Genomic DNA, 27,269 nt, shown 5'->3' with positions numbered 1-27,269 from the left:
CCTTCTCAACTGTCTAGTCTCCAAGGTTCCTTCGTCCTTCATTGCGCTTTCCGGCATTAATTGATCTACCAAATCTTCACAATGGCCGCCACGGCCACAGAGACACCCTCAGTGCCGACTGCTGGGGTCCCCGATGCAATTCGAATGGGCACCCGGCGGTCAGCATTAGCACGAATGCAAACAACAATTACGGAGCGTGCCCTGCGTGAAGCATGGCCAGGTCGGACATATGAGACCGTGGCTATCGACACCAATCTCGGCGACGCGGACAAGAAGACGGCGCTGCATGAAATGAACGCAAAGAACTTGTGGACACATGAGCTCGAAGTCCTCCTCGACCAGGGAAAGCTGGACCTCATTGTTCACTCTCTGAAGGGCAAGATTGCACCTAGTCTACTCACAGCTTGAGCACACTCTAACAATCAGTATAGACATGCCCACCCAGCTCCCCCAAAACATGAAAATTGGCGCGATCCTCCCTCGCGCGGACGCCCGTGACGCCGTAATAATTCACCCAAAATACGCTGAAACTCACAAGACCCTCGCCACCCTTCCTGAAGGTTCTGTCATTGGTACATCCTCCCTCCGTCGTTCTGCACAACTCAAGCTGCGCTATAAGCACCTCAAATTCGCCAACCTGCGCGGTAACGTCGGTACACGACTCGCCAAACTCGATGCGCCAGACTCAGAATACGCGGCCATCATCCTGGCTGCTGCCGGTATACTTCGGCTGGGTTTGGGAAACCGGATCTCGAGTAACCTGAGTAGCAACCCGGACGAAGGCAATGTACTACATGCAGTTGGCCAAGGCGCGATCGGGATTGAGATTAAAAGCGAGGACATAGCGACTCAGAAATTACTAGAGAAGATACAGTGTCCATGGACCACCAAGGCGTGCCTCGCGGAGCGCAGCTTGATGAGGACACTAGAGGGTGGGTGTAGTGTACCCATCGGGGTGGAAACGAGTTGGCGAAAGGTCAAAGATGGCGTTGCAACCGGTGTCCAGCCTGCAGCCGACTATGATCACGCCGGGGCTGCGGTGCAGGGAGAGAGTCGATTCACGGACGATCTAACAATGAAGGCGATTGTGGTGGGCCTAGAGGGCGAGGAGTCTGCGGAAATCCAGCTGACAAAGAAGGTTGCAACGAATCATGATGCGGAGGAGTTCGGGATTGAGGCCGCGAGGCTCTTGGTCGAAAAAGGTGCTGATAAGATTTTACAAAAGATCGTCCTAAACAGGCGCATTATAGAGGAGCAAGGCGGTGCTTAGGCTCGTATCTCCGTCAGCTATGAGGTTAAGAATACCCAAAGATAGTCCAGCGAGGTAATGCGTCAAGGTAACATATATGTAGAGAATTCTATGTTACCTACTGACATTAAGCACGCTGTACATACACATAATATCCCTCAAAGTCCCCTCGAGCCGTTCAGCACTACAACATCATCTCTTCTGTAGTGGGATCTTTTATAGAGTCGTTGTACCACTAGATGGATGGACGCTATTCCTTGCAGCTCACTCATCTCATCGTAATCACCCCTCCTCTTGTTGCAGGCTGTCCAGTCAACCCCGTATTCAGCCTGAGGCACGGCACAACAGATGCAGCTATCCTATCATATTCGTGACTACCAACCATCTGTCAATGATGTTGCAACCCCCGACAAGGTGCAGGGTTCAGAGCAACGTCTTTGTTCAATGTCCCCTTTCCTCACCTCTGAAACGCAAATCCATACAAGTTCGCCAGAAATAGACACTAAATTATCGTAGTGGCTGTCTCTCGCAAAGCTCATTGGGGCGAAAATGCATTGTTCAACTGCTCGTATGGGGGCCAGGATTGGCCTCCGTCATGTATAGGGAAAGCTTTGACATTGCTCAATTGCGGCGCCCTTTTCTTCTTTTCTCTGCAATTCTCTTCGCTGGATCTTCACAGTCAGCACGCATGATTGAGCTGTGCGCCGTATTTTGATGAGATTATGACTTTATGGACAATATACGCTCACTGAGTGTTGGGCAGGCGTCTGGTTTACTTGCTCTTGGCACACAAATTGGTGAGTATTTTCGACTACTGAAAAATACGAGGAGCAAGCCATTTGGCGGATGAGGCGCACTCAAGCTTAACTGGACCGTATTTGACTCTTGTACTAGCCACATATACGATTCCTCTACTGGTAGGCCTGTTCCTCCTCAGATATCATAATAAAGAGGCCTCGGCTGCGACATGGTCAGTACTCCGTCTGCTCCAGATGCTCCATCCATGTACTGAGGATCTTGCAGGTCTGTCATAGCTCGCCAGCTGCATTCTTCGTCATGGCCGTCGCTACTTCGCACAGACTCTGCTGCAGTAAGGAATGTGGAAAGGCGCGTCACGAGCATGGTCTTCACCGGTGGACTTCTTAGTTTACTCACTCTGGTTGCCGGTATTGTCACACCTCTGGGCTTTCATGAAGAAGTCCAGATCGTTGGAAATCAAACAGTCGAATTTAGCTATCTTCGCGATGTAACGTCGTTCGGCAAAGCCACTCAACACCGACCAGAAAAACCGCTCTCCCGGGATTGTGGATCTCCAACTCAGGTTTGCCCTGGAGCGGCAATCGATGGTCCAAATGTTACCGTTTCTGTGAGAGGGGGGGTCCTACAGGTCCAGCCCTCCACAGCAGATATTCCGCAGGATATCTGGAGATTCTTCACAAGCTACTCAAAAGTGTCGACCGTGGCTAGCATCTTCGATCTCCAGTACAGATTTTGGAAACGATCCTTCTCCGCAAATATCGACTCCAATCAACCTTATGTGTCTGGCTTATACCGACAGGTCAACAATCTTATTCCGCTTGGCTATGGCACTATGCTCATTGAAGGCAACGTCGTGGATATGGAGCACGGCGGGATCGGATATCGCAATCACTCGGCTCCAGAGGTGTCAGCTACTTGGGAGGAAGACATTCTCTGGGTAGCACCAGATCTGTCTTGTGCCAGTACAAACCTGTCTTTCGAAATGACCCTTCAACCTGGGGATGACCCTGATGATTTTCCGTTGACCGATGTGGAACTCGTCGATGACGGTGGCTTTTCGAACATGTGGTCTGGGGATTTGAAGTCCATCTCCCAAGGTATCGAGAGTTTGGACGTTCAAACACGCGCGACCGAAGTTGCCCAAGTTCAAAACAAACTGCTTAGTATGATATTCAACATCACAGATCCAACAACCAGCGGACGATATCCCCTCGACCTCCAAGCCATGAACAGCAGTCTCAGCACCCTGCTATTCCCTCTTAAGCCGACAAGCACCAGTCTAGACGTGTCTTGGTATGGCTTACCTATAGTAACCATGAATACAGATGGTTCATTAAACACACCAACTGGCCGACTTGATATCGCTGAGCAATATCCGTACCAATACGCCGCCTACCTCCTCACCCAGCTCCAGCATTTTTGCACTGGCGGCGCCAGCGACCAAAGCACCTTCGACGGCACGCCCACTATGGCATGCAGCTACTTCCTCAGTTCACCGTATCGCATCGACTCCGGATCTGTACTTGAGGAAGAAGCGGGCTCTCGGTGGAAAACTAGCATCCGCATCTGCGCAGGCACCGTCCGCGCCTCTGTCAAGACCATCTCTTACACCCACAATTCCTCTGCTACCCCATCCCTGGATAACACTAAAGTCACGGCGCTTAGAGACAAATCTTATGCCAGCGAATCCGAGTATCCTCTTTGGGCAACTGAAGACTGGCGTTCTCCGGGCAAAGAGTCAGCGCTATCAACCCCCTTATGGGGCCTCGTCTCGCCTGCGGAAGCAGACACACCAGGCTATACATATGTTCGTGCACCGACATTCCTCCTCCCACCATCTTCGCCCGCACGCTGGCAAATGACTGCGACAGGCTCCGGGCGCGCAGATGTCAACCTCAAAGACATGTTAGCAGGCACAATCGCACCGCGAGGTGTTCTGACCCAAGTTCTCACATCCGCATTTGCCACGGACCAGATGTGGCTGCCAAATTACTCGGGCCTACATTGTCTTGCTTTACGAAGCAAGTGGGCGGAGATGAGCAAGACCGCCGAGGGCAGTGCTGATATACTAAGCTTGGTATGGACCGACATCATGGCGAGTGTGACGGTAGGGACCAAAATGCATCCGTCGATGGAGGAGATCGGCCAGGATTCTTTGACACACCAGACGTATGTCCAAGTCCGCGCTCCTCGTTTGTCTTTTCACGCTGTCTATGCCATTCCCGGCATTGTTCTTCTCGTGCTCTACACGCTCCTTGCCATTTTCTCGCTCCCGGTAATATTCTCCAATCGCCCCTTTGCGTTTACCATGCGATGTCTTCTGAACAACACCTCGCTCGGACGGAATGCTGCTGTGGCACAGGAGCAGACGCGCGCGCCGGGCAACTTTCATGCACGGGCGCATGCTTATGTAAGTACTTGGGAGTGGCTGCGCAAGGTGGGCACACTAAAGATGAGGATTGGCGAGGAGGTTGTGCCATATATGAGGGGAGCAGTTGGTGGGTATACCGGCTGGCCCGGATATGGGGGAGGAGAGTGGTATGAAAATGGCACTGGACCTGGAATTCATGTGTGGGCAAGAGAAGGAAGCGAAAGCTTTGTGGAAGTAGCTAGAGAGGATAAGACTTGAACTGTCTTTTTGTTAACATCTATATAGCGACGTCATTTTCCGATACCACTGCCTATCAAGTCTTACTAGATTTCTACCCCAAATTATGGGTTGAACTACGATTACGTATGACTCTATGGGCCTCAACCAGCGCGCGAGTTGGGCAGAGACCCCCAACCTTTGCGGTCCCCTCACCAGCCAGCACTCTGTGATAGCAATTTGTCACATCTTGCTTTTGCGGCTTGGATCCGACGTGCTCAACGCGCTTTTATCATGCTCGCCAACCGCTAACAGATTTCCCTGCTCGTCTTCGATGAGACATTGACAAAACGCTGGACAAGTCAGCGTCCACACGCCTCGCGGGCCATCATACATATACCCTTCCTAGCCACGACCAAAGAGGGAAAAGAAAGGGCTGTACGCACTCAACCGCTTTCCCACACTCCTCAACTCGCACAGAATCGTGATCTCTGCATCCCCCAGAATTGGCCGCAAGTAAGTGACTGCCAACTTCCTACTCACCCCGCCGAATTCCCACCATCCCTCCTTGCTGATCACTGCCGTCGTCATTGTGGTTGCCATGTCGACGAGCAGAGCGACGGCGCCACCATGCATGCGACTCATGGGGTTACAGAGAGCAGGGATGGTGAGGAGAGTGAATTTTGCTGTGGCAACTGTTGCAGGATAGGACATGTCATCAACGCCAGGACTGGATGAAGAAGAAGAAGGGGATAGAGAGGTGGAAATGATGCGAATGTGACGCATCAAGGCGGCGTCGAAGCCCTGGGCGTGTTAGATGTGCAAGGCAATCGTCTGAGACAGACATGAGGGTAAGAAGTTATAGATGGGTAGCCATACGTTGTAGTCCTTTGCTTGATGCCATTTGTCGATGAAGCTTTGAATCCGCGCGACCGGGTCTGCGATGCTGACGTCAAAGCCGATGGCGCCGTTGGCGAAGTCCGACATGTTGGGATACTTTGTACACTTTGATACTCCTGTAACATGGTCAAGAACATAATAATAGCAGAACAATTACGTGATGAACTGATGTGGTTTGTTGATTGGACATCTTTTCCCGAGTTGGGTATTTAGTATAGCCGAGGTTCTCTATGTTTGCCGGAAACGGAGGTGGATTTCGATGGAACAGTCAGTATTGATGTGACCAGCATCATTGTGAGTTGGAACCTCGCATATTCCGGTCAGTCAATACTTCATATTGTAGCATTACAATCATCCTCGAGTAGAGCTTTCATTAAGCATTTATAGTGTACAGTTTCCTACTATTCCTTCCTTCTCAAATAGCTCAATTGAATGGATAGCGATTAGCATGCGTAGATGTAGTCGCTCCTTTATGTAGGCAATCACGACGGATTGTGTTGGCCAACAACCTTCCGTCAGTTACGCTAATCCTTAACAGCCGCTCGTGCCCTAAGGGCGTTTTTTTCCTTTCGCATGTTATACGCCCATTCGAGCTGATCATCAAGGTTTTCCTCCTCGTCCTCGATCGTTCGGGTAACGTTCTTCTTCGCAGGTTTGACTCCTGTAGGTTGGCTTTTGCAAGTCTGATCTTTGCTACGCGTACCCCTGTCGGACAATGCAGCGCTACACTTGTGACCTGAATCTAGAGAGTCTTTAGGCAGGCCACCTTTCGTGGAACGCTTCGGCTCGGATGCTGTAGGCTTCTTCGGTCCATTGTGCTTCTCTTTAGACTTGACTACTTGCTTTCCGACTCGTCCTTGCGCTTCCTTCGCATTGATCTTAACATATTCATTGCTCATCTGGGTCTTCGCACTGTCTTGAAGTTTGTCTTCCAACTCTTTGTCAACCTGTCGCGCCAGTCCCTCGAACGTATCACCACCCGTGGGTGCGCCCACCTCATCAGACGGCCTACCGTAAAGTATAAGCTTGTACCCCAGGAAGAATATGGAGCTCAAGATGACGTATCCATAAACGTTTGGCCTATTATCGCTCAACCTGACTTGATCGATGAGCCAGCCTGAGAAACTGACAAGAAGAGTTCCGGTCATAGTGAAAATAAATTTGGTAAGCCATTTGACAATCTTAGACATGCGAGAGGGAGGTGAAAGTGCAAGGTCAATATCAAGATGAAGTTCACTCATGTCTGAGTCCTTGCGCAGCATCTTCACGGGCGAATGCTCGATAGGTTTGTCAACCTGACTGATCTTTCTCTTCAACTGATGTTCCTCTGATTCAACTATGTCCTTCGTCAAAATAGACGACGATGTATTCTTGAATTTTCCTAAGCGGACAGTCTCACAGTCGAAGCTGGCAGTATGAGGCTGTGTAGGAAATGGCGAGTGTTTCTGCTCATGTGCAGACGCTGGGGTAGGAGCGAGGATGGCAGGGCTGCTGAGGGAAGTGTTTGAATTGTCGCTTTTTACTGCATGGTCGAATGGGCTCAGGAACTCCTCACTTGGTATTTGTAGATGAAAAGCTGTCTCTAGGCGGCTGCTTGGACTGCGTGCTAGAATGCGAGATCCGAGTGTTGGGGTACTTGGAGGAGAACCTGCTTCGATGTAACCCTCGGACATGTGTGCTGGGCACTCATCATCAGACGACGTTGTATGGTAGATGGAATTTTCATTTGTGTGCGACAGTAGATCGGTGTTGATGTCATCGTGCTCGGTCAAGTCGATCAAATCAACTAGAGCTGACGAACTCGAGCGCTCGTCCTCCACGGAAGAAGGTACAACATGCGATTCATGATTTTGCGCTTGGTCCTGCGGCCCTTTGTCGTCTTCGTCGATCATAGATGATGAAGGTAGCGGCGAGTCCCAAAGAAATGTCTCCGTCTCATCTACAACGCTGTTCGGCGGATCGTCACGCAGCATGCTTGAATCCATTTCGAGAAAACTCTCGGTCGACTGTGAGTATGGGGAGATGTTGGGTAGCTCTACTCGGAGAGCTTGCTTTGGGCTGGTATCTGGAGGAGATTTAGGCTCGATTGGCCAATCGCGGTTCACATCCTTTCTGGATAGCTTGCGCTTTGGGGTAGCGAAAGAGTGGTGGAATTCTTGCGCTGCAGACGGAGTTGCGAACAGCTCTTTGTCAGGTTCCTGTATAGCAGTTGGATTTGCAAAGCGATCTCTTTCAGGTTCCTGTGAAGCCATGTTGAGGTGCCACAGATGCCGTGCAGCAATTGTGCCCTGAACCAGAGGTAAAGGGAAGGTTAAGGAGTGGAGGTAGCTAGTGGCGAAATGCCGGGTCGGCTGAACAATGCGTCTGAGGGAGCGTGTTGGGGTTTAGTGAATCAGTTTGATAACGTAAGGTGACGACCCGGTAGTGAAGACTTGTGTAGTCAACTCCCTGTTCAACCGTGGAAGGTGTAGAAGAACTGCTTTTCGTGTTACCGATCGATGAAACTTCAGTGGGTTGATGTTCATAGCCTGCATTGACGGGGTGTACTGAGTGTCCCTTATATGCCATAAGAGGACGAAATAGATATTTGCTGCTTCACTGTGCTAGTGCAGTGAGCAGCAGGAAACATTTTGCCAGCCCATGCCGACCGTATTACTGCTCTTCATGTGAAAAAGCAGTTTGTTCGGGCATCCTCCTCAAACAGATTTCCGCACAATCTTACCATTATGTATTCCAAATCTATGCCTGTTCCCTGGGAAAGTTGGACGGCAATCGAGACAACCTTGTCATAGGTCTCCTGTGGAAGCTCCGGTATGGACATGATAGCTCTCAATGGCATCATGAGCAGGTATGCGCCTATCTTTGGTTTTTGTACACCCCAGAAAGCCATATTGTCATCCCCCGAGCCCGCGTCCTTTGGGATGGGACTCGGTGGGCAAGATGCGTCGAAGAAATGTGGTACCATATCAAAAATGTCTTGGCAGGCCAGTGAGAGGAGGTTCTTCACTTTGTTGTCGGCATCCTCCAAGGCGATCATATGGTAGATAGCATTTGGGTCGTCAAAAGACATTGCATCCATCATACGTGCAATGCATCGACGCGATGCGACGCAAACGATTATTCGGTATAGGCATACAGTGCTAAAATCTCTGCGGCCCCATATACTCCAGTCTCGCTGGTTCGGGTTGTCCCACGTGTCGTTAAATTTCAGAGGCTCACTCTCCACTGGGCACGTTTCATCAACACAATAATTCTGAGGGATTGCCTTCGACAGTCGGCATGCTAGCCGGCAGCACTTTGAGTATAGTCGAGCAAGTTTCTCGTCGGTGACTCCGGCCCATTGCGTTGCTCGATATGATCTGAGCTCAGTGTGAACCTCTGCAGTAGTGACCCCAAGCTGTGTCAGACGGGCAAAGAAAGTCGGTAGACGTAACAGAGGTCCTGCTGTAAGACTGAAATTTTTCATGGCCGCATGCATCTGTAGTGCATGGGGTAGTGGATTGACGATCCATGCCAATATCTGAATAGGTTTTAGCACTGATTTGGGACAACTCAGATAGCTACGTGTCGTACCAGATGTATCATCATTACTGCTAGTATCAGGGGGTTGAAGGCCTCCGAAGTGCCATCATTCTTTGTAGCCTCTATAAGACTCATAGCACCTCTCAAATGAGACATCTTTCGAGTCTCCTCAACGAAATGTACAGCCCCTCGGAGGTGAGTCAGAACACCTTCGTTGGGCCGCGCAGAATTTCCGATAGCAACCTTAAAGGCGTCAGTCTGAAGTCGTTTACCCGGTGTGTTTCATCACAGTATAGCTACCTCTAGCATAGCAAGCATGACCATAGATAAGAGAAGCTCGTTGTTCGAAGCTTGAGAGGGGTCCTCAAGCATCTTTCGCATTTTGACCACTGCTTCCGTATACTTAATTCGAGCATGATCGAATGAGTTAGTAGTGTAAGGACTCAGAGGCGCATTCACCCAAGCAAACGCCGTTGTGATGGGCGTGATTGGCGATGATGGTAAAGCATTCTGCCGCATGTCCTTGGCAATCAACAAAATGCTGTTCTCCTTCCATTCCGCATGACTGAAAAGATGTAGCAGTACCAAAGACTCTGGGTCGACTGGAAAGAAAGAGTGTGCAGTGGGATCTGTGAAGCCATTCATGCTAGTCACATATTCGAACATCGTCCGTTGTCGGTGGATTGTTGCATGCCCCCTGGAAACCACATTCTCGGAGCGGAAAACATGATCATGCTCACCGCGATAGCCATAGCAAACTCGGCGGGACTTTTCGCATCGAAAACAGAAAGGTCTACGTTCATCGCACTGCCACATGCAATCATCAGCGTGGTAACCGGTTTCGGCTGCAAAAGGCTACGCTATGCTTACCTTGATGCGCCGTTTCCGGCATGTGTAGCAGCCCGTGCTTGGCTTGCCTGGATTTACCATCACACCGGAATTTGAATCATGTACTTCCGATGGCTTTTAGATGTAGATCCATATCTATACAACATCTGCATCGATGTGCAAAGGAGGTGAGACGGCTCGATGATGCGTCGAAGGATGCTGAGTGTCACGTGTTTTGCGAAAACGTAACCATAATAGGTTAGTATTGCAATCTTAGAAGCCCCGTACAGACTAGCGCGTTATGCCAAGCGTTGGGTCAAGTTTGCGATTGCGGCATGATCCTTGTCTCCTTATCATGTTTCTCTTGAGACATGCCTCCGTGGATTTGTTGCAACATCATTCAGCATTTGCTATAGGTTGGTCAGGCTCAAGTCTGCGTTTCCTACGCACCACATCATCTAAGCACGAGCCTCGTGAAAATCCGTCTGAAAACTGGTTACAGCGAATAAGACAGCCTAAGCACACGGCGCGCTCTGGGTGATTGAGTGATTCGGGTCCGATGGAGGAGATGAAACAGAACTCCCTTCTCTGCTTCTATGTCTCTATAATCGCACAAGATGGATGATATTAACGTCAATTACTCAGAGAGAACGTCGCAAATTGGGCTGGTGCCTCCTTGATGTGAACTAACCGAAGATGCAATGGCTTGGCTGCGGTGTTTGGTGTTTAAAGTTTGACATATCAAGAAGCTTCTTCAAACCAAGACATCGACGGCCTTTGACAAGGGAAAATCCAGCCAATCGAAGACCTTCGCTAGTTCCAAAGCAGAGATGCTATGTGCGCATGGGGAGCGGTCAGCCTCACGTCTCTCATCATACTGTGGCTCCTCACCACATGTCGGACCCGAAGTCGTGACTTAAATGTACTGACCGGACTCACACGCAGCGTACACTCGTAATGTCACCACGAGGAGCTTGCGAGCTTGTACATTGCGAGACATATACGAGATGGTCTATACTGGCAAAGCTAGTACTGGATGCATTACGTGCATTGCTCGCAAAGTAAAGGTTTGTTATGTGCTAGAATATGCTATACTACTCTGATCCTGAATACAGTGCGATGAAGCTAAACCTATCTGCGGTAGATGTATCAAGGCGCATCGAGAATGTAAGGGATACCGACTGATATCACCGGCTCGGAACCTAGACACACCCAAACGCCATAGGACTCACTCCGGACCGAAGCCTCCGGACCCGCTAGCACGCGCAGCAGCAATCTCTATAGAAATGTCGAAATACGGTATATCTCCGGGTCTAGTCCTTACCGACCTGTATCTAGAGAAGTTCTTCCAAGATATCACCCAGTTTCCTCAAGCCGAGGGTATTTTCGGTGGCAGCTTGGCGAATTTTAGGGATCTGTATAAGAGCATGAGAGAAGGGTCGCCGATACGACCTGCACTGACTGCTCTCGTAATCGCATTAGCTGCTCGGGATGGGAAAGGCGCTGTCAACGATAACAGTTCCCTGGTCATGTATCAGAAAGCTCTAGACTCGCAAGAGAACTCGTCGCCAGCGAGAGGTCGAAGTCAATAAACAGCAACGAAATAATAACCTGCATCTTCGTGCTCAACATATACGAGGTATAGTGGTAGAAACATTGATTCTGCGTCTCACGAGTCTAGCTAATCTGACCGACGCAGGGAATGACTGGAGTGCCCACTCCAGGACTTGCTTGGCATATCACCGCGGCAGCGTCTATCGTACAGGGCCTACAAGAAACCGAATACTCAGATCCCATCACCCAAAGACTGCTCTGCGGTCTCATCTCCCAAGCGGTGAGTACCACTATCTCTCTTTTTCTTTCCCTATGCCGACCAATATATGCGGCGACAGCACATGAAAGACAGAAGCATATATGATCGCACAACTAAGAAAGTCTTTCGACGCAGTATTGGACGATATTTTCCTATCTACCAGGAACTTGTTCTGGAAATCTGACAATGTCGTTAGATGTACCATTTCGTGTGCTTCGAGGCCCCTCTTGCATTCGACATCAAAATACTTGAACACCTCTACTCTGCTCTTACCGTGAAACCCTCGCTTACTCCTCGCGAAATCCTCTGGAGGCATACTTGCACCGCTCTCATGCTCCAGATACGCATCACAACCCTCCAGTCACACGCTTCATTCGCATATCCTGCTACGTCAGAAGCATCCGCCATCGTATCGTCACTAATATCACTCTCTGCTGCCCTAGCATCCCGGCCATCGCAACTTCCCCTTGGCCATGAATATACCACCCACACTCTGTCCATCGCCTCGCCCGATATATACAAGCCTACAGTACACCAATATACGTCCTTTTGGGTGGCAAATGACTGGGCCCACTTCCGGACTCTTCGTTTGTTCACAATGAGACAGGTGATGATATGTACACAGCTGAGCGCTGGCTGGTCGAGTGAGTTTGAAACGCTCTGGACCCAGCTACCGAATACCCGTGCGCAGATTCAAGATGTTATTGACGATATTTGTGCGGCTACACCCTTCCATATAGGTTATCGCGAGATGCCTCCATCACCGCCAGTAAGCTCCATGAATACGATACCAGACTATCTGATCGTCGATACACCAGGGAGCACTTCCTCATCTGCAGGTATTAGCCCACCGCAGATGGAGTCTTCCTCTTTGAGCAGACCTCCAGCTATCGCATCGACAGCAAGGAATCCCAACCTTCCAACGCTTCATTTTGCGACTTCAGGTGCCCCTAATGGCCGCTATGCACGCCTCATCAGCGCTGGGCAGATTATATGGCCACTGTGCTTCGCTGGTATCATGGCTCACGGGTGGGCGCAGAAGACCTGGATTATGGAGAGGCTGGAATGTGTGGGGCGGGAATTCGGGTATGTGCTTGCGGGGACATTGAGTGAGGCCGTCCAGGCGACAATGGATGGCGTTGGTTCCGACGTGGATGAATTCGGTGTGAGCAGTAGCTTGGAGGAGGATTTGGGCCCTTTGGATACTAGAATGTGTACCGGAATCGGAATCGAGAGCTTGGCATCCTGGAACTGGCCTGACGAGGGCTATAGTGCGTTGGGAGGAGATGATTTGGGATTTTAGACTTTGTGCAAGAGCTTGAGACAACATTGCAAAGGAGAAGATAGAGACCATGACTAAATTTGAAGTTTATAGGTGTTGCCAGCTTCCCTCCCAATGGCTCCGGGATTCCGCTACATCTCGTAAGCAGAACTTTGTCAAACAGGCAGGAAGAGTCGCGCTGCTTAAAGAAGCAGGTGACCACAACGGGGATAGCTCGTAGCAAGGATGGGATATATCCATTGATTGGAGAATGCTAAGTCGTACACACCTGGTGGCTTCACAGTGACTGAAAATATAGTGTTTATTGGCTGCATTTATAGACTGTTAGAATGAGGAATAGCCAGCCCATTTTGTATACAGTTTTCATTGTTTGAGTTGCCCAAATTACCCACGTAGGTTCCATCACTTGAATCACCCAAGCTATTTCAACATTGCTCACGATATTGATGGCTCAAAGTCATTCTATGGTTATTACAGATTTCTCTCATCCCATTTGAAGACCAACTTATACCAAACAGTATCTACAAGCTTAACCTATAGATTACACCAAGCAGTCTTCATGAGCATAATTACCGAACCTTGCAGAATGAACTTCAAGAACTCATAACTGCATCCTCCATGGAACCATTCTTTCACATCAACCATTCCCATCCGTGTCCACGGCCCCTTCAATATCGGCCTTTAGTCTGTCCCTCCACTCCCACTCCATACCGTGCGGTGGTGCTGGCACATAATCCTCTACGTGACACGTGGGCGACTTCTCCTCAACCCACCACTTACTGAACGTAATTACAGCCCGCCCACTAACACGGATCTTGCGAAAGGGCTCCAGAAGACATTTACACAGGCGACCGGGCGACAGCACAAGTGTGTTCCAATTGCCCGTTGTCTCGCGCGCGTCCTCAAAATGGATCTTTATGTCTTTGAGGCTTGTCGAATACGAGAGCAAAGACGCTATGTATAGTGCGGCACAGCATAGGCCCTGCTCTTCGGCGTGGCCGTAGACTGGGATTGGCGTTGTGCCGAGGACGAAGGTTATTTCGAGGCTGGGGACGCGCATGAGGAAGTCGATGGTTGCGCCGTTTCCAATGACGTCGTCGGCATTTGGCCCCGATACGAGGTAGCGGAAGCGGTTGTTATGAAGATATACTGGGAAGGCTTCGGCGTGGACTTGCTTATTGACGGCGAGTATGGCAAGGGCGTGGGAGGGCGGTGACATAGGGGTGTTTGTGAATGTTGAGGGAGAGGTGGTGGCATTTAGGTCGATGACTGATTGGGAGATAAGGGTATCAAAGTAGATTCGGTTGCGTATTTCGGCAGGTAAGGCAAGGAAGGAGGAGACTGGTGCCGAAGACGGCGTCGTGAGCGCTGAAGTGGAAGGGCTTGTCGGCGTATTGGACGACGTGGCAGCGTTTAGGTCAATGGGAGATATAGAGACAGACCGATCCGAGTTGTTCTGCTTGGGGACCCCGGCAGGCGAGGTGGAAACTGAGGAGACGCGTGACGGCGATGACATCGTGGGTGCCTGTATATTCTCAAGCCCTATCGTGACTTATCGGATGCTCGAGTAGACTGATGTGTATCGTTCTGATGCTAGGTGTGCGAATTGGTTGTTGTATGAAGGGCAAATTGTTGAAAGATCGTAGAAAGATTGATGAGTGATGATGGGTTGCTTTGTTGGACTGATTATTTTTCGTGATATGCAAAGAGAAATCGAGCTGGAAAAAAAATTCAAAAAGTAGGCAAAACAAGCCGTGGGTGGTAGCGTAGTTTCTAGGGTGCCATGGAGCGTGTGTTGGAGGCCAAACTCACGACCATACTCGTTCAGAGTCGCCAAAGAATAGGATCGGACTCTGAAATCGATGAAAAGCGAACCATTGTAACTTGGAACAAAGGTTGATCCGAACAATCTGAGAGACATGCTGGTCTTCTGTGTAGCAAACGAAGGAAGGCCGGGGATGGTTGGGAGAGGTGTTTTGATGATGAGAATGAACGGAAACAGCGTCATTTGTTATGCTTGGTGGATATCAATCAGCACGATTCGCTTGGGCGGAGTTTGACTTCATGACTTGAGGCGTCCTGCAATACTGCATGTATAGTGGCTGCTGGGATCGAGAACGTACGTGTTCTCGGCATCCTGGTACACCTTTGACCAGGAAGCGTCGACCTCTTCTCCTGCTTCGCACGTGGTCTAAGCCTAGATGCGATATATGTTGTGCATCCTGCATACCAATTCATCCTCACAACAACCTCCTTGACCTCTGCCGTGATCCCTTACCTCCAAGGTGCTCTCTCACCCATGTCCACATTGCACATAGAAACATCGACATCGGGACTAACCGCGGTACACTCCGGTTCGCGAACCTAACACCCCGGCCAGGACGTTGACAAACCCCTGGTGAGTCATTCTTTCGTGATGGTTCCGAAATGGAATCGAGGGATGCACTCCGATCGTAGGTAGACGATGTCGAAGACGGGATATGTACATGCTTCGTTCTTGGTGGGTGCCGTAATGAATTGACTTGGGCAAGATACGTGGAGTTCCTCGATGTCCTGGGCAGGAGAGAGCACGTAGTGCAGGGTATATTTGGGTGCCTTTGATGCGTGGACGTATGTGCGGTCATGTTGCGGGGTACGGTGGGCGAAGAGACTTTGTGTGGACTAGCAGTAAAGCAAATGTCGGCGCAGTTTTTATGTGAATTCTCGGACGTTCATAGAAGCGACGCAGGCGCTGGGCAAATAGTTAAGGGTATCGTATGCCCCCAATTTAGATACTGAAAATATAAGAGTGAAATAGGTCGATAAACGTTGGGCAATCCACAAGTTCGCGGCGCAAGGGGTGATATATAAATCCTTCGTAGCCCCCTCTCTTGGCTCTCGGAACATCGTTGTCACTGGAATAATTGCTGAAGGTCTGAACCAGTAGGCAGGGCTAGACGTGTCTAGATTTCATTGCACGAAGCCCTAAGAGGTTTAGCTTGAGCTGCTCCATGGGTCTGCGGGCGGCGCAGGGCCGACGATCAATACATATTAGTGATAGTAGTACCGTGCCTAGAACCCAAGAGCCGATAGAGCAGTTGATAAATCCTGATTGGCTGTAGTCAAGTAGAACTGGGGATAAAGGATAAATAGAACGTCTTCGATGTTGTCAATTGATCCTTCAAATTCAATGGAACTAGATTAGAACTGGCAAACTGCTGCGTGCTACGTTGAAAGCTTCTCTATTCTCTTAAGGATTCTGGCATGGAGGAATGCTTCACATGTCGTTGGGACGAAATTTATTCCGCTCGGAGATTTTCCATACGCCCAACTATGCCAGTTGGAGGCGTTAAATGCGTAAGTCGGGCTCAACGACCGACGTAGCAGGTTATGTATGAGGTGCTGGGTGACACAATCACAAGTTGCTCAATTTCTCGAAAAGTGAGCTCTGGAATGAAGATTATTCGTCCTCGTTAAAGGCAGTAGGTATCATCACCACTCCAACCGGGATCGCTTTGACCAACACGGCTTTGCAACATGTCACGTTTGAGAAGATGGCTCTGGAAGTTGCTTCATGAGCTTGTCGCTTTGAGCATCGCCACGCTCGAATCTGTTGCATTCGGGGCGGATGTCTTCGTCAGTTTGGCGTATCAGGTCTAGAGGAGAAGATCTTCTTGATCAAGATTGATCGCATTCTTCGTGTCTTGAGTATGGGCGGGCGGGCCGTCCTGACCTCACCTACTACGCATGCGCATCACTTACATCACCTTCTCATGGGTGTGCCTACTGAAGCAACCTACCTGCCGATGACGACTTCAAGTCCGTTCTGGGTTCAATGGGATTCAACAGGTGGTGCTGCAGACGGTGGCCAGTACGTGGAAAAGGGTGATGTCAAGCTCAGGACCATAAAACATGAGCACCAGTCTAGATGAAGATCTGTGAAGATTCTATCTCGCCAGGATCGTTGAACAGCTCTTCGATAGGGTTCTTGTCCATGGCTTCGTACCACTGCAAGAAACTGCAAATGAAGTATGCAGCCGATCCCCAGATGGTCGCCAAATCACTCTGATATTTTCCCCACGACTGCTTATGACCGACGATGCCGAATACAGCAATAAGCTCGAATCCGACGGAGCCAACGGTGGCCCAGAAACCGACCCACCATCCAAGAACCTTGGGTTCCGGTCTCCACCACGCAGTTTGTGTCTCGAGCATAAACATTAGACTAGCGATTAAAAAGCATGAGGCTGCAATGAGTTGAGGAACCCAAAAAGCACCAAGTGTTTGCCACCAAGCCAGGCTGTCAAGAATGCCGGGAAGGATGACAATGGCAGTCACACCGTACATGGTCACACCAAACAGTTGGATGGTAGTGGCCAACCAACCGATAGAGTAGATATGATGCGTTCGAACGGCTCTCCACGTCGGCCACCATCTCCAAGACATGTAGATGCTCTCTTGACCTTGTTCGCCGCCGTGATCCACTCCACCACGACGATGAGCTGGCTCTTTACCAGGAGGATAGTTCGGAGCAGGACGAAGTTGGCGTGGTGCCTCCTTGGCTCGCCATCCAGCTTCGGGATCTAGTTGATACGTATACTTTTCCTCACTATGACGGTGTGCTGGATTCAAATGACTGAAGAAGTGACGGACCTTCTCGTCAAACATTTTCTTGTCGTCGTCCTCATGTCCTTCGAGAAGGCGACGCATCGCTGCACCGTGAAACGAGCCATCATTGACGGCCTCGAGATAGGCAGCCACGGCTCCGACCTGGTAAAATAGAGCCCCAATGAAGAACGATAAGGGACCTCCATAGGTCTCAGCGGAGCGTGAGACGAACTCTTCACCATATGCGACGGCGCCCCAAGCCAACACGCCATCAACAACGAATAGAGCAGACCCTATTGAATAGGTCATGCCACTCCAGTAAGCCATATCCCAATATGGGAAGGTGAAGAACATCTTATAGAAGATCTTGCCAATGCCTCTGATATTCTGCGTCATCCTGGGTGTGTATTGCATCGGGATGAATGAGGCATCAGTGCTGTGGTCAGTTGATAGTCTTGGGACAGCAATGGAATTGCGACCTTTGCGATTGTCTCGAGCGCGCCACATGAGCTCCTCTTCTCTCGAACCGTGCTGTGAGTCGTGAAAGCGGACGCGCATGCGAACATTTGTAGGGTTGAGGAATCTGCTGACGCCAGTAGCATGAACGCCATCCAAGTGGAATCTGTGCCTTGCGGACCGGACCGTGTCAACGACACCGGCCTGGAAGTCACCGGCGGCAGTTTTGAGCTTGTCCATCACATTGCTACTGTTATGCTCAACGTCATCTTGATACTCTCGGTCGCTCGTAGTTCTAGCCATGAGAAATCTACTGTCATTTGAGGTACGGCTGGACATTCTGTCCTCTGACGCCGGCGTTGGTCGGCTATGCTCGGTAGGTATGACATTTGAGATATCGTGTTGGTGGGCCTGAGAATCTCTGCTTCCGCCAAAAGGATCTGGATTGTCAAAGACTGACATGGCGTTTTGAATGAGGGAACCAAAGATAGTCAAGAGAGGCGACTACAGATCTCCATGGAAGGGATGCGATGGTGCCAGCAGGATAAAGCTGGTCTATGTCGGCGTCAGTGTATTATATGATAATACGGCAAATCAAGCATTAGCCAAAAGCTAAGAGTGGAGCTTAGCATGGATGTTTTGGGCGACAACCCGAGGGCAAGGCTGAGGCGGCTAATTATGTGGGTGATGTCTTGCAGAGAAAAGAGCGTCAGCGGCGCTGTGTCGAGAAGGTTGAGTACCGGCATTTCAAGGTTCATTTGCAGACGATATCATGTCTGGATGTGTATATAGATTTTGCATGATTCAATAGGAAAACGAGCCATGGATTTCTTTGTTGCTTGGTAGAGAGATTTAATCTTCCATCGAATTTTCCCCAGCCCAGGAATTTCAGATATGACGTCAGCGTGGTGGACGTGTCGGCCTTAGGTGTGACAGAGGTGCCTGAGGTACCGGGGTATCATTATTACCAGGTATTAACTCCTTCCATCCTGCCACGAGCTCTGCATGCACGTCAGGCGTCCTGGGCATCTCGTCAACTAATCATTCTCCAGAAAACGACTAATAATCATCCCGAGATTTCCGTTTGTATATTCCGCCGTATCCGGGAACCATTATCTACGAGATTCTGCGGCGTAGACATTATCGTCTCACCCCCGTCTGATGCCAGTCGCATACCTTTTGCAGATGGCGCCTTGAGACCTGCAGGACGTTAGCCTCCGTCAGCAATCTTCGACATTCTCCTGCTGCGTTATCGAGAATGTCAATTGTCGTCAGCTCCCGACTCCGCTGTTAATCGTCCCGCAATGGCCGATTCCCTTCCGAAACTGAAGGTGACCTCGCCTCATCACACAACCTCTGCTCCTTTTCCGTCGCCAAAATTCCACACCTTGTCGGCCGATGAGGCGTTCAAAGAGAATCTTGTACGCCCTCGGCGATCGGGCGACCGAGGTTCGTGGCAGGCATCGACAATTACATCTATCCATACCTCTGACTCTGTTTATGTAGCTCCGTCCAGAACTAGCACGAGCTCACCCACGAAGTCGCTTACGAATACTCCTTTTCCGGACACAGAAGACGCGCAAGATGGTGCTCCGCCTGCTATTGATCCCCTGTCGCAAGTCAGTGATCGCTACCTACAACTTCTCCTCCAATGCCCTAACCTTTGTATAACATCAGCATATCCTAAAACGCACCAAAACAGGGACTCCAATCGCAGAGAAACTTCGATCGACAACCCATGACTCCACCTCTCGACCAGGCACCCCAGCCGATGGCACTCCCGAAATAAAGAAATCGGTGGAATCGCCTAGAGTAGACAGCTTTGGGACAAACAAGGACAAAAAGTAGGCAACAGATGCAGTGGAAATCTTGGTGCCCCAACCCGGAGGCGAATATCGGCTGACTGGCATTTGCATAGGAAAGGTGTTTCATTCCTTAGCCGGTTCATAGGAGGTAACAAGAAGAAATCAGGCGCAGAATCTGTGGGAGACAAGGACTCTGAACTTGGCGATGCTGAACGACTTGAGGGCAAGGAAGCGGAAATCTTCTCGCAGCCCATCGAGAATCTCGGCTTCCTTCCGAAACATCCACAACCGCCGGCATATATCAAAGTAAGAGCAAGATGCAAAAAGGAAAAGGAGTTTGACCGGGTGTTCCTAGCGCAAGAGTTGTGTTCGCGCGCTACGAAGAAAAAACAGTCGATGGGACCAAATGGCAGTCAGACTTCAAGGCGCGAGACGGACGATAATGGCAGCGGCAATCCCACGTGGGCGATGGAGTTCAGCAGGGACGGGAAGTACCTAGCTGCGGGGGGGCAAGACAGAATACTGCGGATCTGGGCGACATTGTCAAGTGCCGAGGAGAGAAGATTTCACGAAAAGGAAGAGGCTGCTGCTGGCCAAGCACAACATCTGAGCGCACCCGTGTTTCAAAAGAAGGCCGTTCAGGAGTACGAAGGGCACACATCTACCATCCTTGACCTAAGCTGGAGCAAGGTAAGTGTGATGCGAGCATTGTTGGGCACGAAAAGTGACGGCTAATGCACGATCAGAACAACTTCTTGTTGTCGTCGTCGATGGACAAGACTGTACGATTATGGCACGTCAGTAGGCCAGAATGTCTTTGTACGTTCAAGCATGCGGACTTTGTACCGTCGATCCAATTCCATCCGAGAGATGATAGGTTCTTCTTGGCCGGCTCGCTGGACACAAAGCTGCGACTATGGAGTATACCAGACAAGAATGTGGCATACTGGGCACAGCTGCCAGACATGATCACAGCAGTGTCATTCACTCCTGATGGCAAAACAGCTATTGCGGGCACACTTAATGGTCTCTGCCAGTTCTACGAGACGGAGGGGCTGAAGTATCAGACGCAGATGCATGTCAAGTCGGCACACGGGAAGAATGCCAAAGGCTCAAAGATCACGGGGATCCAAGCAGTATGTGTTCCAGCAGACAGTAACAGTGGAGAGGTGAAGATACTGGTGACTAGCAACGACTCTCGGATCCGTCTTTACAATCTCCGGGACAAGAATCTTGAAGCAAAGTACAAAGGACACGAGAACAACCAGAGTCAGATACGAGCATCGTTCAGCCCAGACGCGAGTTACGTCATCACTGGCAGTGAAGACCGGAAAGCGTACATCTTCTCCACGACGGCGTCGGAGAGCGAGAAACGCAATCAGCATGCGGTGGAGATGTTTGAGGCGCACACAAGCATTTCAACGTGCGCCATCATGGCACCCACGTCGACGCGGCAGCTGCTGAGCCGGTCTGAAGATCCAGTGTATGACATATGCAACCCTCCGCCGGTGACGCTGGTCAGCAAAGCAGAATCATTTGTATCGTCGCAAGCGCCGACAGAAGCAGAGCAGAGCGCTACAGCGGCAGGTGGGAGCAAGTTCAAACGTGCGGAGGAATCGCCAGCGTATATTGCACGGTCAGTGCACAATGACGGCAACATCATGGTCACGGCGGACTACAGTGGCAGCATTAAAGTGTTTCGGCAAGACTGTGCATACCAGAAGCGCCGCAACGATGCGTGGGAAACATCGTCGACCTTCTCGAAGAAGATGGGCGGGCGCACGATGTCGATACAGAGCAAACGGTCAGGCAGACGCGATTCCACGAGCACGCAACCGCCACAGGAGCGGATCATGTCGTGGCGTCAAGAAATCCAGCCCAGCGGCAGCGCGGACAGTCTGGCGCTCCGAAACGGCGGGACACACAGCAAGAATCGAAGCGTCTCACCGCGCAAGTCGCCCGCGGGATCGAGTCTGGCATCGGGGAAGAAGAAGGGAGGGAATAGTGATCAGAAGGAGAGTAGTGTGTTTGACAGTGAAGTGAATCCGATGTGGGTCAAGGATAAGCAGAGCTATGCGTTCTGGAACACACAGACGGTCAGGGAGCAGATGGAGCGGGCACACGATAATAGACTCAGGCCTGAAGTTGGCAGCGGTCGGCCAGCGCTGAGCCAGCAGGCGAGTACGGTCAGCGCACTGAGCTATGAGGAGGCAAGTACGGAGGAGGCAGAGAGTGGTAGCAGAGGCCCAGAGCCAGAGCCAGAGGCGGCAGACTGTTGAGAAAAGAGAAGAGGCGGTGAAATGATTGGCAGTGGGGGTACATACCTAGTACTAAGTGACCTCTAGTAAGAAGGGAGGATCTTGGTTAGCAAGAATGCAGTGATTGAATAGAGTAGTAGTGCCGACCGAGTATTATGACGAGGGATTGACTGTGAAGAGAGATGAATATAGGTAGTAGAGAAGAAAGATGATTAAATGTCCGAGCTGATTAGCCGAGCTATCGATGTTCGTATTTTGATTGTCTCTCGGCTCAATCCGGCTCTTCCGATGAATGCATGCGCCTTTGCTCTCTTCCTCTCTCAGCCAATAATTAGCCAGATGGATGATGATGATGATGATGATGAGTAAAGAAAGATAAGCAACATGAGCACGCACGCACGCACGCACGCACGAATAGATATGGACAGAAGGCGCGCGGCGTCTCGAATGCTGGACTTTTCTTCCGGACCGTATCGAGATGTTTCGCTCCGAACCGCGTCCCAGCGGACGGGGGAATGGTGGTGGGTGTGGGTGATTAGTATGTCGAACTAGAAAGGACTAGGAACAGGCTAGGAACAGGACTAATTAATGGTCAGGACTAATGGTGAGGCGTGCACGATGGGATGCCTTTGACCGTCATCGTCGGCCGTGTAGTAATGTTGATCTCACGACACTGCGTAGAGGACGAGGGCGAGGGCGAGGGCCAGGGCCAGGGCAGCTAGACAGGATTAGGGATAGAGGGGGCTTGATGGGAGATGTATGGATAATGTGCTGATGGGAGGGAGAGAGAGAGAGAGTGTGTGTGTGTGTCTGTGTGAGAAGTGGTGGTAGCGAGAAGGTTGAAGTGACGACGGGACGACGGGACATGGATGGATCCGTGGAACGTGGTTGTTGGATGGGTAGATGGCCATGGACGACGGGACGGACATGGCTGAAGGGGGGGTGCTCGATGGGCTAGATGGACGGATCATGGATGGAAACGAGAGAGGAGTAGAGTAGGAGGGCAAAGACTACAGTAATTAGGATAGTCGTAATTAGTCGGTCTGCTAGAAAGAGATGATAATACACCAAGCGCGTCTACCGCTTAATACGACGACGCCTGCTGCATGCCGGTTCGATGATGGTACGGACAAGACATGGAACTATCTGTTTTGCACGGGGCTGCCGAGGAGTTTTCTTCTGGCTTGGGTAGAGCGAGGACAGACAGACAGGGGGTGAAATGGTAGGTTGCGGGAGCTAAAATCTCACTTTGTTGACTACTACACCAACAGCCAAAACAACGATCACTGGGCAGTCTCAAGAGTGCGCACCTCTTTTGGGGCGTTTGGGGAGAGCTGGGTAGATGTTCGGCCTCCAGCATTAGCATTCTCGACTCTCCACGCAGGCAAGAGACGGTGTTAGACCCTAGAGTAGACGGCCGGTGAGGTGCGTAGATCTGGGACCAGCCGGCTGATTAGTATAGCTCCCTACTACCCGTCTAACGTGGAAGGACGGGAACACCTTCAAGGCACCAGGGACCAGCGCTCTGGGGCTCTGGGGCTCTGGGGCTCTGGGGCTCTGGGGCTCTGGGGCTCTGGGGCTCTGGGGCTCTGGGGCTCCTCACCACCGTAACCACAACCACCACAACCACATACCAGCTGTGTCGTTGGCGCAAGCAGGCAGGGAATTACCCACCTATGTAGCCCTGTAGCCCTAAACTGCCTGCAGCTGGTACCTACCTTCAAGCTTCTATTCCCATGCCCTTGGCCCTGCAGCTCATGCCTGGGAAAAGTGGAGGTAAGTGGATCTGGGAGTACAGTACTGTAGCTGGGGTGTGGACCTGGACGATTATCATCAGTAGGGATGAGGTCTGCGGGAGGTATGCAGGCACAGCTGAGGTCAAAGGGAACTGCCGGTCATGGCGCTCAGGCACGGATGCTCGCTTGGACGACACACTCCACACTACCATATACTCTATGATGCACGTTTGATCTTCATGCATACATGATGCGATTGTGAATCCGCGAACGCGCGTGTGAGAGTGGTGTTGTGAGACACGAACCACACACAGACGACGACGACTCTCTGCACGGCGTTGGCGCTGGTTCCATGGCGTTGGCGTTGGCGTTGGCGTTGCCCACAATTCGCACTGACCTGTCCCCTTATTTCCGACATCGAGGAACGCGACTTTTGCAAGTGTGGGGGATCCTTCTTCTTGCTTTACCACCTATTACCAGCAACACAGACCTATCAAAGCTACCAAAGGATAGGGGCAACATCGAAGGACTGGGCTTCTTGGGCGTTGCCTGCCAAGGTAGACTGGTAGAGTAATAGGTACTGTAGCCCGTGCAGGAGGTCGTTGGCTGCTAGGCGTCTCTAGTCGAAACCTTGCACTCCGTATTTTAGTGTCTCGCATCAGACGCAGCCACGGCTATTGGTTGGAGGGTGGTTGTTCCGTGTGTCTGGGTGTGTCTGTGTGTGTATGAGTGTGTCTGAGTGTCTAGAAGTGTGTCTGTGTGCGTAGGAGTGTGTCTGTGTGTGTCTGTGTGTATCTGTGAGTGTGTCTGAGTGTCTAGAAGTGTGTCTGTGTGCGTAGGAGTGTGTCTGTGTGTGTCTGTGTGTATCTGTGAGTGTGTTGTGTGGCGTCTATCCCATTCCATTCTACTGTACCTGTGAGAGATTCCCCGGAGCCCATCGTTGTGGACGAACTGTTCTTGGCAAAGGCGCACGAGCCACCACCAGGTATCTGCAACACAAAGTCACAGACAGCGTGCTCTCCTCTGCTGCGGCTAAACACTGGCTCAACCTCTCAACTCCCCATCTTCTCCACTTTTCCCTTCTCCCCCAATATCCGTCATCCATTCTCCCTTCATCCTCTCTGCCTTTTTGCCTTTAGCGAAATCCTCTTCCTATTTCTCCGTCCTCGTTCACTTTACCTAGCTGAGTAACCATCGGCGTTCAACGGTGATCCTGGCCTTTCCTCGCCACAACCCGTCCCTTTGTACTAAACCTAATTCCCACGCTCTGGCCTGCCGCTACTTGCGACCCGCGACCGACTTGGCTACTTGCTACACAATCCCCCTATCAACTTCTAGATCGCACTTTGTTCTTAAGTGCCGGCATGACAACGCCATGGATCCTGCTATATCATCCATCATCCATATCTTCTCGCCCTCCCCCGGCTTCCTGTCTACTATCCGTTCTCTTCAGCAAACTGCGGTTCCCTGTCTACGACCTGTGACCGTCCCGGGGTTCCCCTGCAATCCTCCCTGGCACATCTAACCTCCACTTTCCAAGAATGTCTTCGCTTCTTCTTGTTGCTATGCTCACTGTGGTCTGCTCTCGTCATTGCACAGCAAACCCCGCCTGAATGTGCCGTAAGTACCACCTTGTCTTTTCACTTGCTTCGTCTGTCCCTGGCTAATTCTCCTTGCCAGCTGAAATGTACCGCTGCTGCCCTGTCTCCCGAGACATGTCCCTCTTTGACAGACCTATCATGTGTTTGCTCAAATGCTGCATTCAACGCGAATGTGTCTACCTGTGTGATGCAATCGTGCACTATCCCTGAATCTCTCGGTATGCCTATCCCGTTGGGTTCACCCTCTAAATTCTCTTTTGTGTCATCGAGTCCAAACACTGACAGGATAGCACAGTCGCGCAGAATGTAAGCGCCACTCTATGCGGCGCCCCTATCCGCAACAGAGCACCGGAGTTGGTTGTCATCACCAACATACACATAGTCCTTCTTGCTGTCTTCGTCGTCGTACGGATCTTCTTCAAAGTCTTCGTCGCACGCATACCTCTCGGATGGGATGACTGGACTGTGATTGTCGGTGCCCTCAGCGTTATTCCAACCGCAGTCATCCTTGTCTACGGCACATCTGCCCATGGCATGGGTAAGGATATATGGACTCTAGAGCCAGAGCAGATCACAAAGTCCATCAAGTTCTCCTACCACCTTACCTGGCTCTACTTCGTCCAAATTGCGATGCAGAAGCTCTCCCTGATCTTCTTCTACCTACGCATATTTCCTAGTCAGGGCGTCCAACGACTACTCTGGACTTCCATCATGTTCTGCACAGTTTGGGGTCTCGCCTACTTCCTGACCGCCATATTCCAGTGTCAGCCCATCAGCCACTTCTGGGACGGTTGGGATGGCTTGCATAAGGGCAAGTGCATCAACACGACTCCTCTCGCCACCTCACATGGCGTCATGAGCATCGCGCTCGACTTGTGGATTCTGGGCATCCCACTGTGGCAACTACGCACCCTCAATATCAACTGGAAGAAGAAGATCGGCGTTGGTATCATGTTTTGCGTGGGAAGTTTGTACGTCTCTCCTCCCCTTTCTTACTCCTGAGCGTGCCACCAGACAAGATACTGACCCACACAAACCTACAGCGTCACCATCGTGTCCATCGTTCGTTTCAAAACTCTCCTTCACTTTGCTTCCTCCTTCAATGTCACGTGGCATTACTACGACGTCATCAAGTGGACCATCATCGAAGTTGCCTTTGGCATCATCTGCGCCTGCCTGCCAACTGTTCGCATGGTCTTGGTCAGGATATTTCCCGGCCTCGGCGGTTCCAGCAATCGCTCCCGTCACTACCTCAAGTACGGCAATGACAACAAACTCGAATCTCTTCACAAAGGCGGCGTCCGGGTCCGGGAGACGGGAGTGCGGACTACGGCCGCTCCGGACAGTCCTGTCGATCTAGGTCGGGGGAGATCTATGGAAGCTGGAGTGATCAGAGTGGAACATGCATTTGAGATCAAGACTGACGATGAGGCCAGTCTGGTCAGTCATAACGACCGGGTGTAACCCTGGTAGTCCGCACCCTTCATAGTTCGAAATACATAGCGTGTCATTTTAATATCCACGAGCCTCATGATAGCCATTTACAGAAAAAAAAAACCTTCTCTTCTTTAACCTAACCCATCTCTCTCCACATTTTGCTCCTGCGCCTACACATAGCTCCTGCATGTATTCTAAGGGCCCTCCCAGTAGAACATCCACTAACGCCCAAAGCCTGTCAATTCCCCCGTCTTTGGAAGCGGATTCTCAACAACCTGGCTAAGTAATTACCCGCTCCATATTGTCCATGACAGCGTTTGCGGGTTGAGGAAGCAGACTCTAGTCGTGCGTAGCTCAAGTCTAGGCCACGAGCCATTGCACTTTTTTTTCTAGATAAAAGTAATAGACTGACCGGCTTTCTTTCCAGGTGTCGAACTTTTAAGGGTCAG

General features: G+C 50.8%; 10 protein-coding genes across 10 annotated transcripts; 5 read left to right on the top strand and 5 right to left on the bottom strand.

Annotated features, from left to right (window-relative positions):
• Positions 1-144: 144 nt before the first annotated feature.
• EJ05DRAFT_433078 (porphobilinogen deaminase) lies at positions 145-1,270 on the top strand (the record flags this gene model as incomplete). The annotated part of the gene is made up of 2 exons (XM_033741589.1): positions 145-391; positions 432-1,270. 2 exons carry the CDS (start codon positions 145-147, stop codon positions 1,268-1,270), a joined length of 1,086 nt encoding a protein of 361 aa, XP_033605332.1.
• Positions 1,271-1,872: 602 nt separating this feature from the next.
• On the top strand, positions 1,873-4,819 carry EJ05DRAFT_18244 (uncharacterized protein). The gene is made up of 3 exons (XM_033739596.1): positions 1,873-2,046; positions 2,144-2,219; positions 2,273-4,819. The coding sequence occupies exons 1-3, from the start codon at positions 1,980-1,982 to the stop codon at positions 4,635-4,637; spliced, it is 2,508 nt and encodes an 835-aa protein (XP_033605331.1). The 5' UTR covers positions 1,873-1,979; the 3' UTR covers positions 4,638-4,819.
• Positions 4,820-4,838: 19 nt separating this feature from the next.
• On the bottom strand, positions 4,839-5,582 carry EJ05DRAFT_495730 (uncharacterized protein; the record flags this gene model as incomplete). The annotated part of the gene is made up of 3 exons (XM_033746283.1): positions 4,839-4,948; positions 5,042-5,399; positions 5,475-5,582. The coding sequence occupies 3 exons, from the start codon at positions 5,580-5,582 to the stop codon at positions 4,839-4,841; spliced, it is 576 nt and encodes a 191-aa protein (XP_033605330.1).
• Positions 5,583-6,019: 437 nt separating this feature from the next.
• EJ05DRAFT_495729 (uncharacterized protein) lies at positions 6,020-7,747 on the bottom strand (the record flags this gene model as incomplete). Its single annotated transcript, XM_033746282.1, has 1 exon — positions 6,020-7,747. The coding sequence occupies one exon, from the start codon at positions 7,745-7,747 to the stop codon at positions 6,020-6,022; it is 1,728 nt and encodes a 575-aa protein (XP_033605329.1).
• Positions 7,748-7,952: 205 nt separating this feature from the next.
• On the bottom strand, positions 7,953-9,440 carry EJ05DRAFT_18356 (uncharacterized protein). The gene is made up of 2 exons (XM_033739611.1): positions 9,069-9,440; positions 7,953-9,015 (listed from the first exon to the last, which is right to left on the bottom strand). Exons 1-2 carry the CDS (start codon positions 9,171-9,173, stop codon positions 8,158-8,160), a joined length of 963 nt encoding a protein of 320 aa, XP_033605328.1. The 5' UTR covers positions 9,174-9,440; the 3' UTR covers positions 7,953-8,157.
• Positions 9,441-11,131: 1,691 nt separating this feature from the next.
• EJ05DRAFT_506546 (uncharacterized protein) lies at positions 11,132-13,266 on the top strand (the record flags this gene model as incomplete). The annotated part of the gene is made up of 3 exons (XM_033747832.1): positions 11,132-11,371; positions 11,545-11,679; positions 11,855-13,266. 3 exons carry the CDS (start codon positions 11,132-11,134, stop codon positions 12,959-12,961), a joined length of 1,482 nt encoding a protein of 493 aa, XP_033605327.1. The 3' UTR covers positions 12,962-13,266.
• Positions 13,267-13,447: 181 nt separating this feature from the next.
• EJ05DRAFT_506545 (uncharacterized protein) lies at positions 13,448-14,456 on the bottom strand (the record flags this gene model as incomplete). Its single annotated transcript, XM_033747831.1, has 1 exon — positions 13,448-14,456. The coding sequence occupies one exon, from the start codon at positions 14,454-14,456 to the stop codon at positions 13,578-13,580; it is 879 nt and encodes a 292-aa protein (XP_033605326.1). The 3' UTR covers positions 13,448-13,577.
• A 2,234-nt stretch (positions 14,457-16,690) lies between these two features.
• EJ05DRAFT_18111 (uncharacterized protein) lies at positions 16,691-18,815 on the bottom strand. Its single transcript, XM_033739585.1, has one exon. It carries the CDS (start codon positions 18,443-18,445, stop codon positions 16,844-16,846), a length of 1,602 nt encoding a protein of 533 aa, XP_033605325.1. The 5' UTR covers positions 18,446-18,815; the 3' UTR covers positions 16,691-16,843.
• A 178-nt stretch (positions 18,816-18,993) lies between these two features.
• Positions 18,994-22,345, top strand: EJ05DRAFT_471836 (WD40 repeat-like protein). The gene is made up of 5 exons (XM_033743047.1): positions 18,994-19,432; positions 19,490-19,602; positions 19,661-19,827; positions 19,902-20,478; positions 20,535-22,345. Exons 1-5 carry the CDS (start codon positions 19,288-19,290, stop codon positions 22,065-22,067), a joined length of 2,535 nt encoding a protein of 844 aa, XP_033605324.1. The 5' UTR covers positions 18,994-19,287; the 3' UTR covers positions 22,068-22,345.
• Positions 22,346-25,157: 2,812 nt separating this feature from the next.
• EJ05DRAFT_530043 (uncharacterized protein) lies at positions 25,158-26,795 on the top strand (the record flags this gene model as incomplete). The annotated part of the gene is made up of 6 exons (XM_033748947.1): positions 25,158-25,224; positions 25,323-25,402; positions 25,463-25,601; positions 25,679-26,354; positions 26,427-26,639; positions 26,678-26,795. 6 exons carry the CDS (start codon positions 25,158-25,160, stop codon positions 26,793-26,795), a joined length of 1,293 nt encoding a protein of 430 aa, XP_033605323.1.
• Positions 26,796-27,269: the final 474 nt, after the last annotated feature.

The sequence above is a fragment of the Pseudovirgaria hyperparasitica genome, assembly GCF_010093815.1.
Source record: "Pseudovirgaria hyperparasitica strain CBS 121739 unplaced genomic scaffold EJ05scaffold_1, whole genome shotgun sequence".
In the NCBI taxonomy this organism is placed as follows: domain Eukaryota; kingdom Fungi; phylum Ascomycota; class Dothideomycetes; order Acrospermales; family Acrospermaceae; genus Pseudovirgaria; species Pseudovirgaria hyperparasitica.
This window is presented reverse-complemented; position numbering and strand designations above follow the sequence as displayed.

Bases quoted from the DNA above. Each gene is read 5' to 3' on its own strand.
- EJ05DRAFT_18244 (XM_033739596.1), top strand. From the start codon at position 1,980: ATGGACAATATACGCTCACTGAGTGTTGGGCAGGCGTCTGGTTTACTT. The intron at 2,047-2,143 runs GTGAGTATTTTC...CTCTTGTACTAG, and splicing joins TGCTCTTGGCACACAAATTG to CCACATATACGATTCCTCTA. The intron at 2,220-2,272 runs GTCAGTACTCCG...AGGATCTTGCAG, and splicing joins GAGGCCTCGGCTGCGACATG to GTCTGTCATAGCTCGCCAGC.
- EJ05DRAFT_18111 (XM_033739585.1), bottom strand. From the start codon at position 18,445: ATGTCAGTCTTTGACAATCCAGATCCTTTTGGCGGAAGCAGAGATTCT.
- EJ05DRAFT_18356 (XM_033739611.1), bottom strand. From the start codon at position 9,173: ATGTCTCATTTGAGAGGTGCTATGAGTCTTATAGAGGCTACAAAGAAT. The intron at 9,016-9,068 runs GTACGACACGTA...AAACCTATTCAG, and splicing joins CAGTAATGATGATACATCTG to ATATTGGCATGGATCGTCAA.
- EJ05DRAFT_471836 (XM_033743047.1), top strand. From the start codon at position 19,288: ATGGCCGATTCCCTTCCGAAACTGAAGGTGACCTCGCCTCATCACACA. The intron at 19,433-19,489 runs GTTCGTGGCAGG...CTGTTTATGTAG, and splicing joins TCGGCGATCGGGCGACCGAG to CTCCGTCCAGAACTAGCACG. The intron at 19,603-19,660 runs GTCAGTGATCGC...GTATAACATCAG, and splicing joins CTATTGATCCCCTGTCGCAA to CATATCCTAAAACGCACCAA.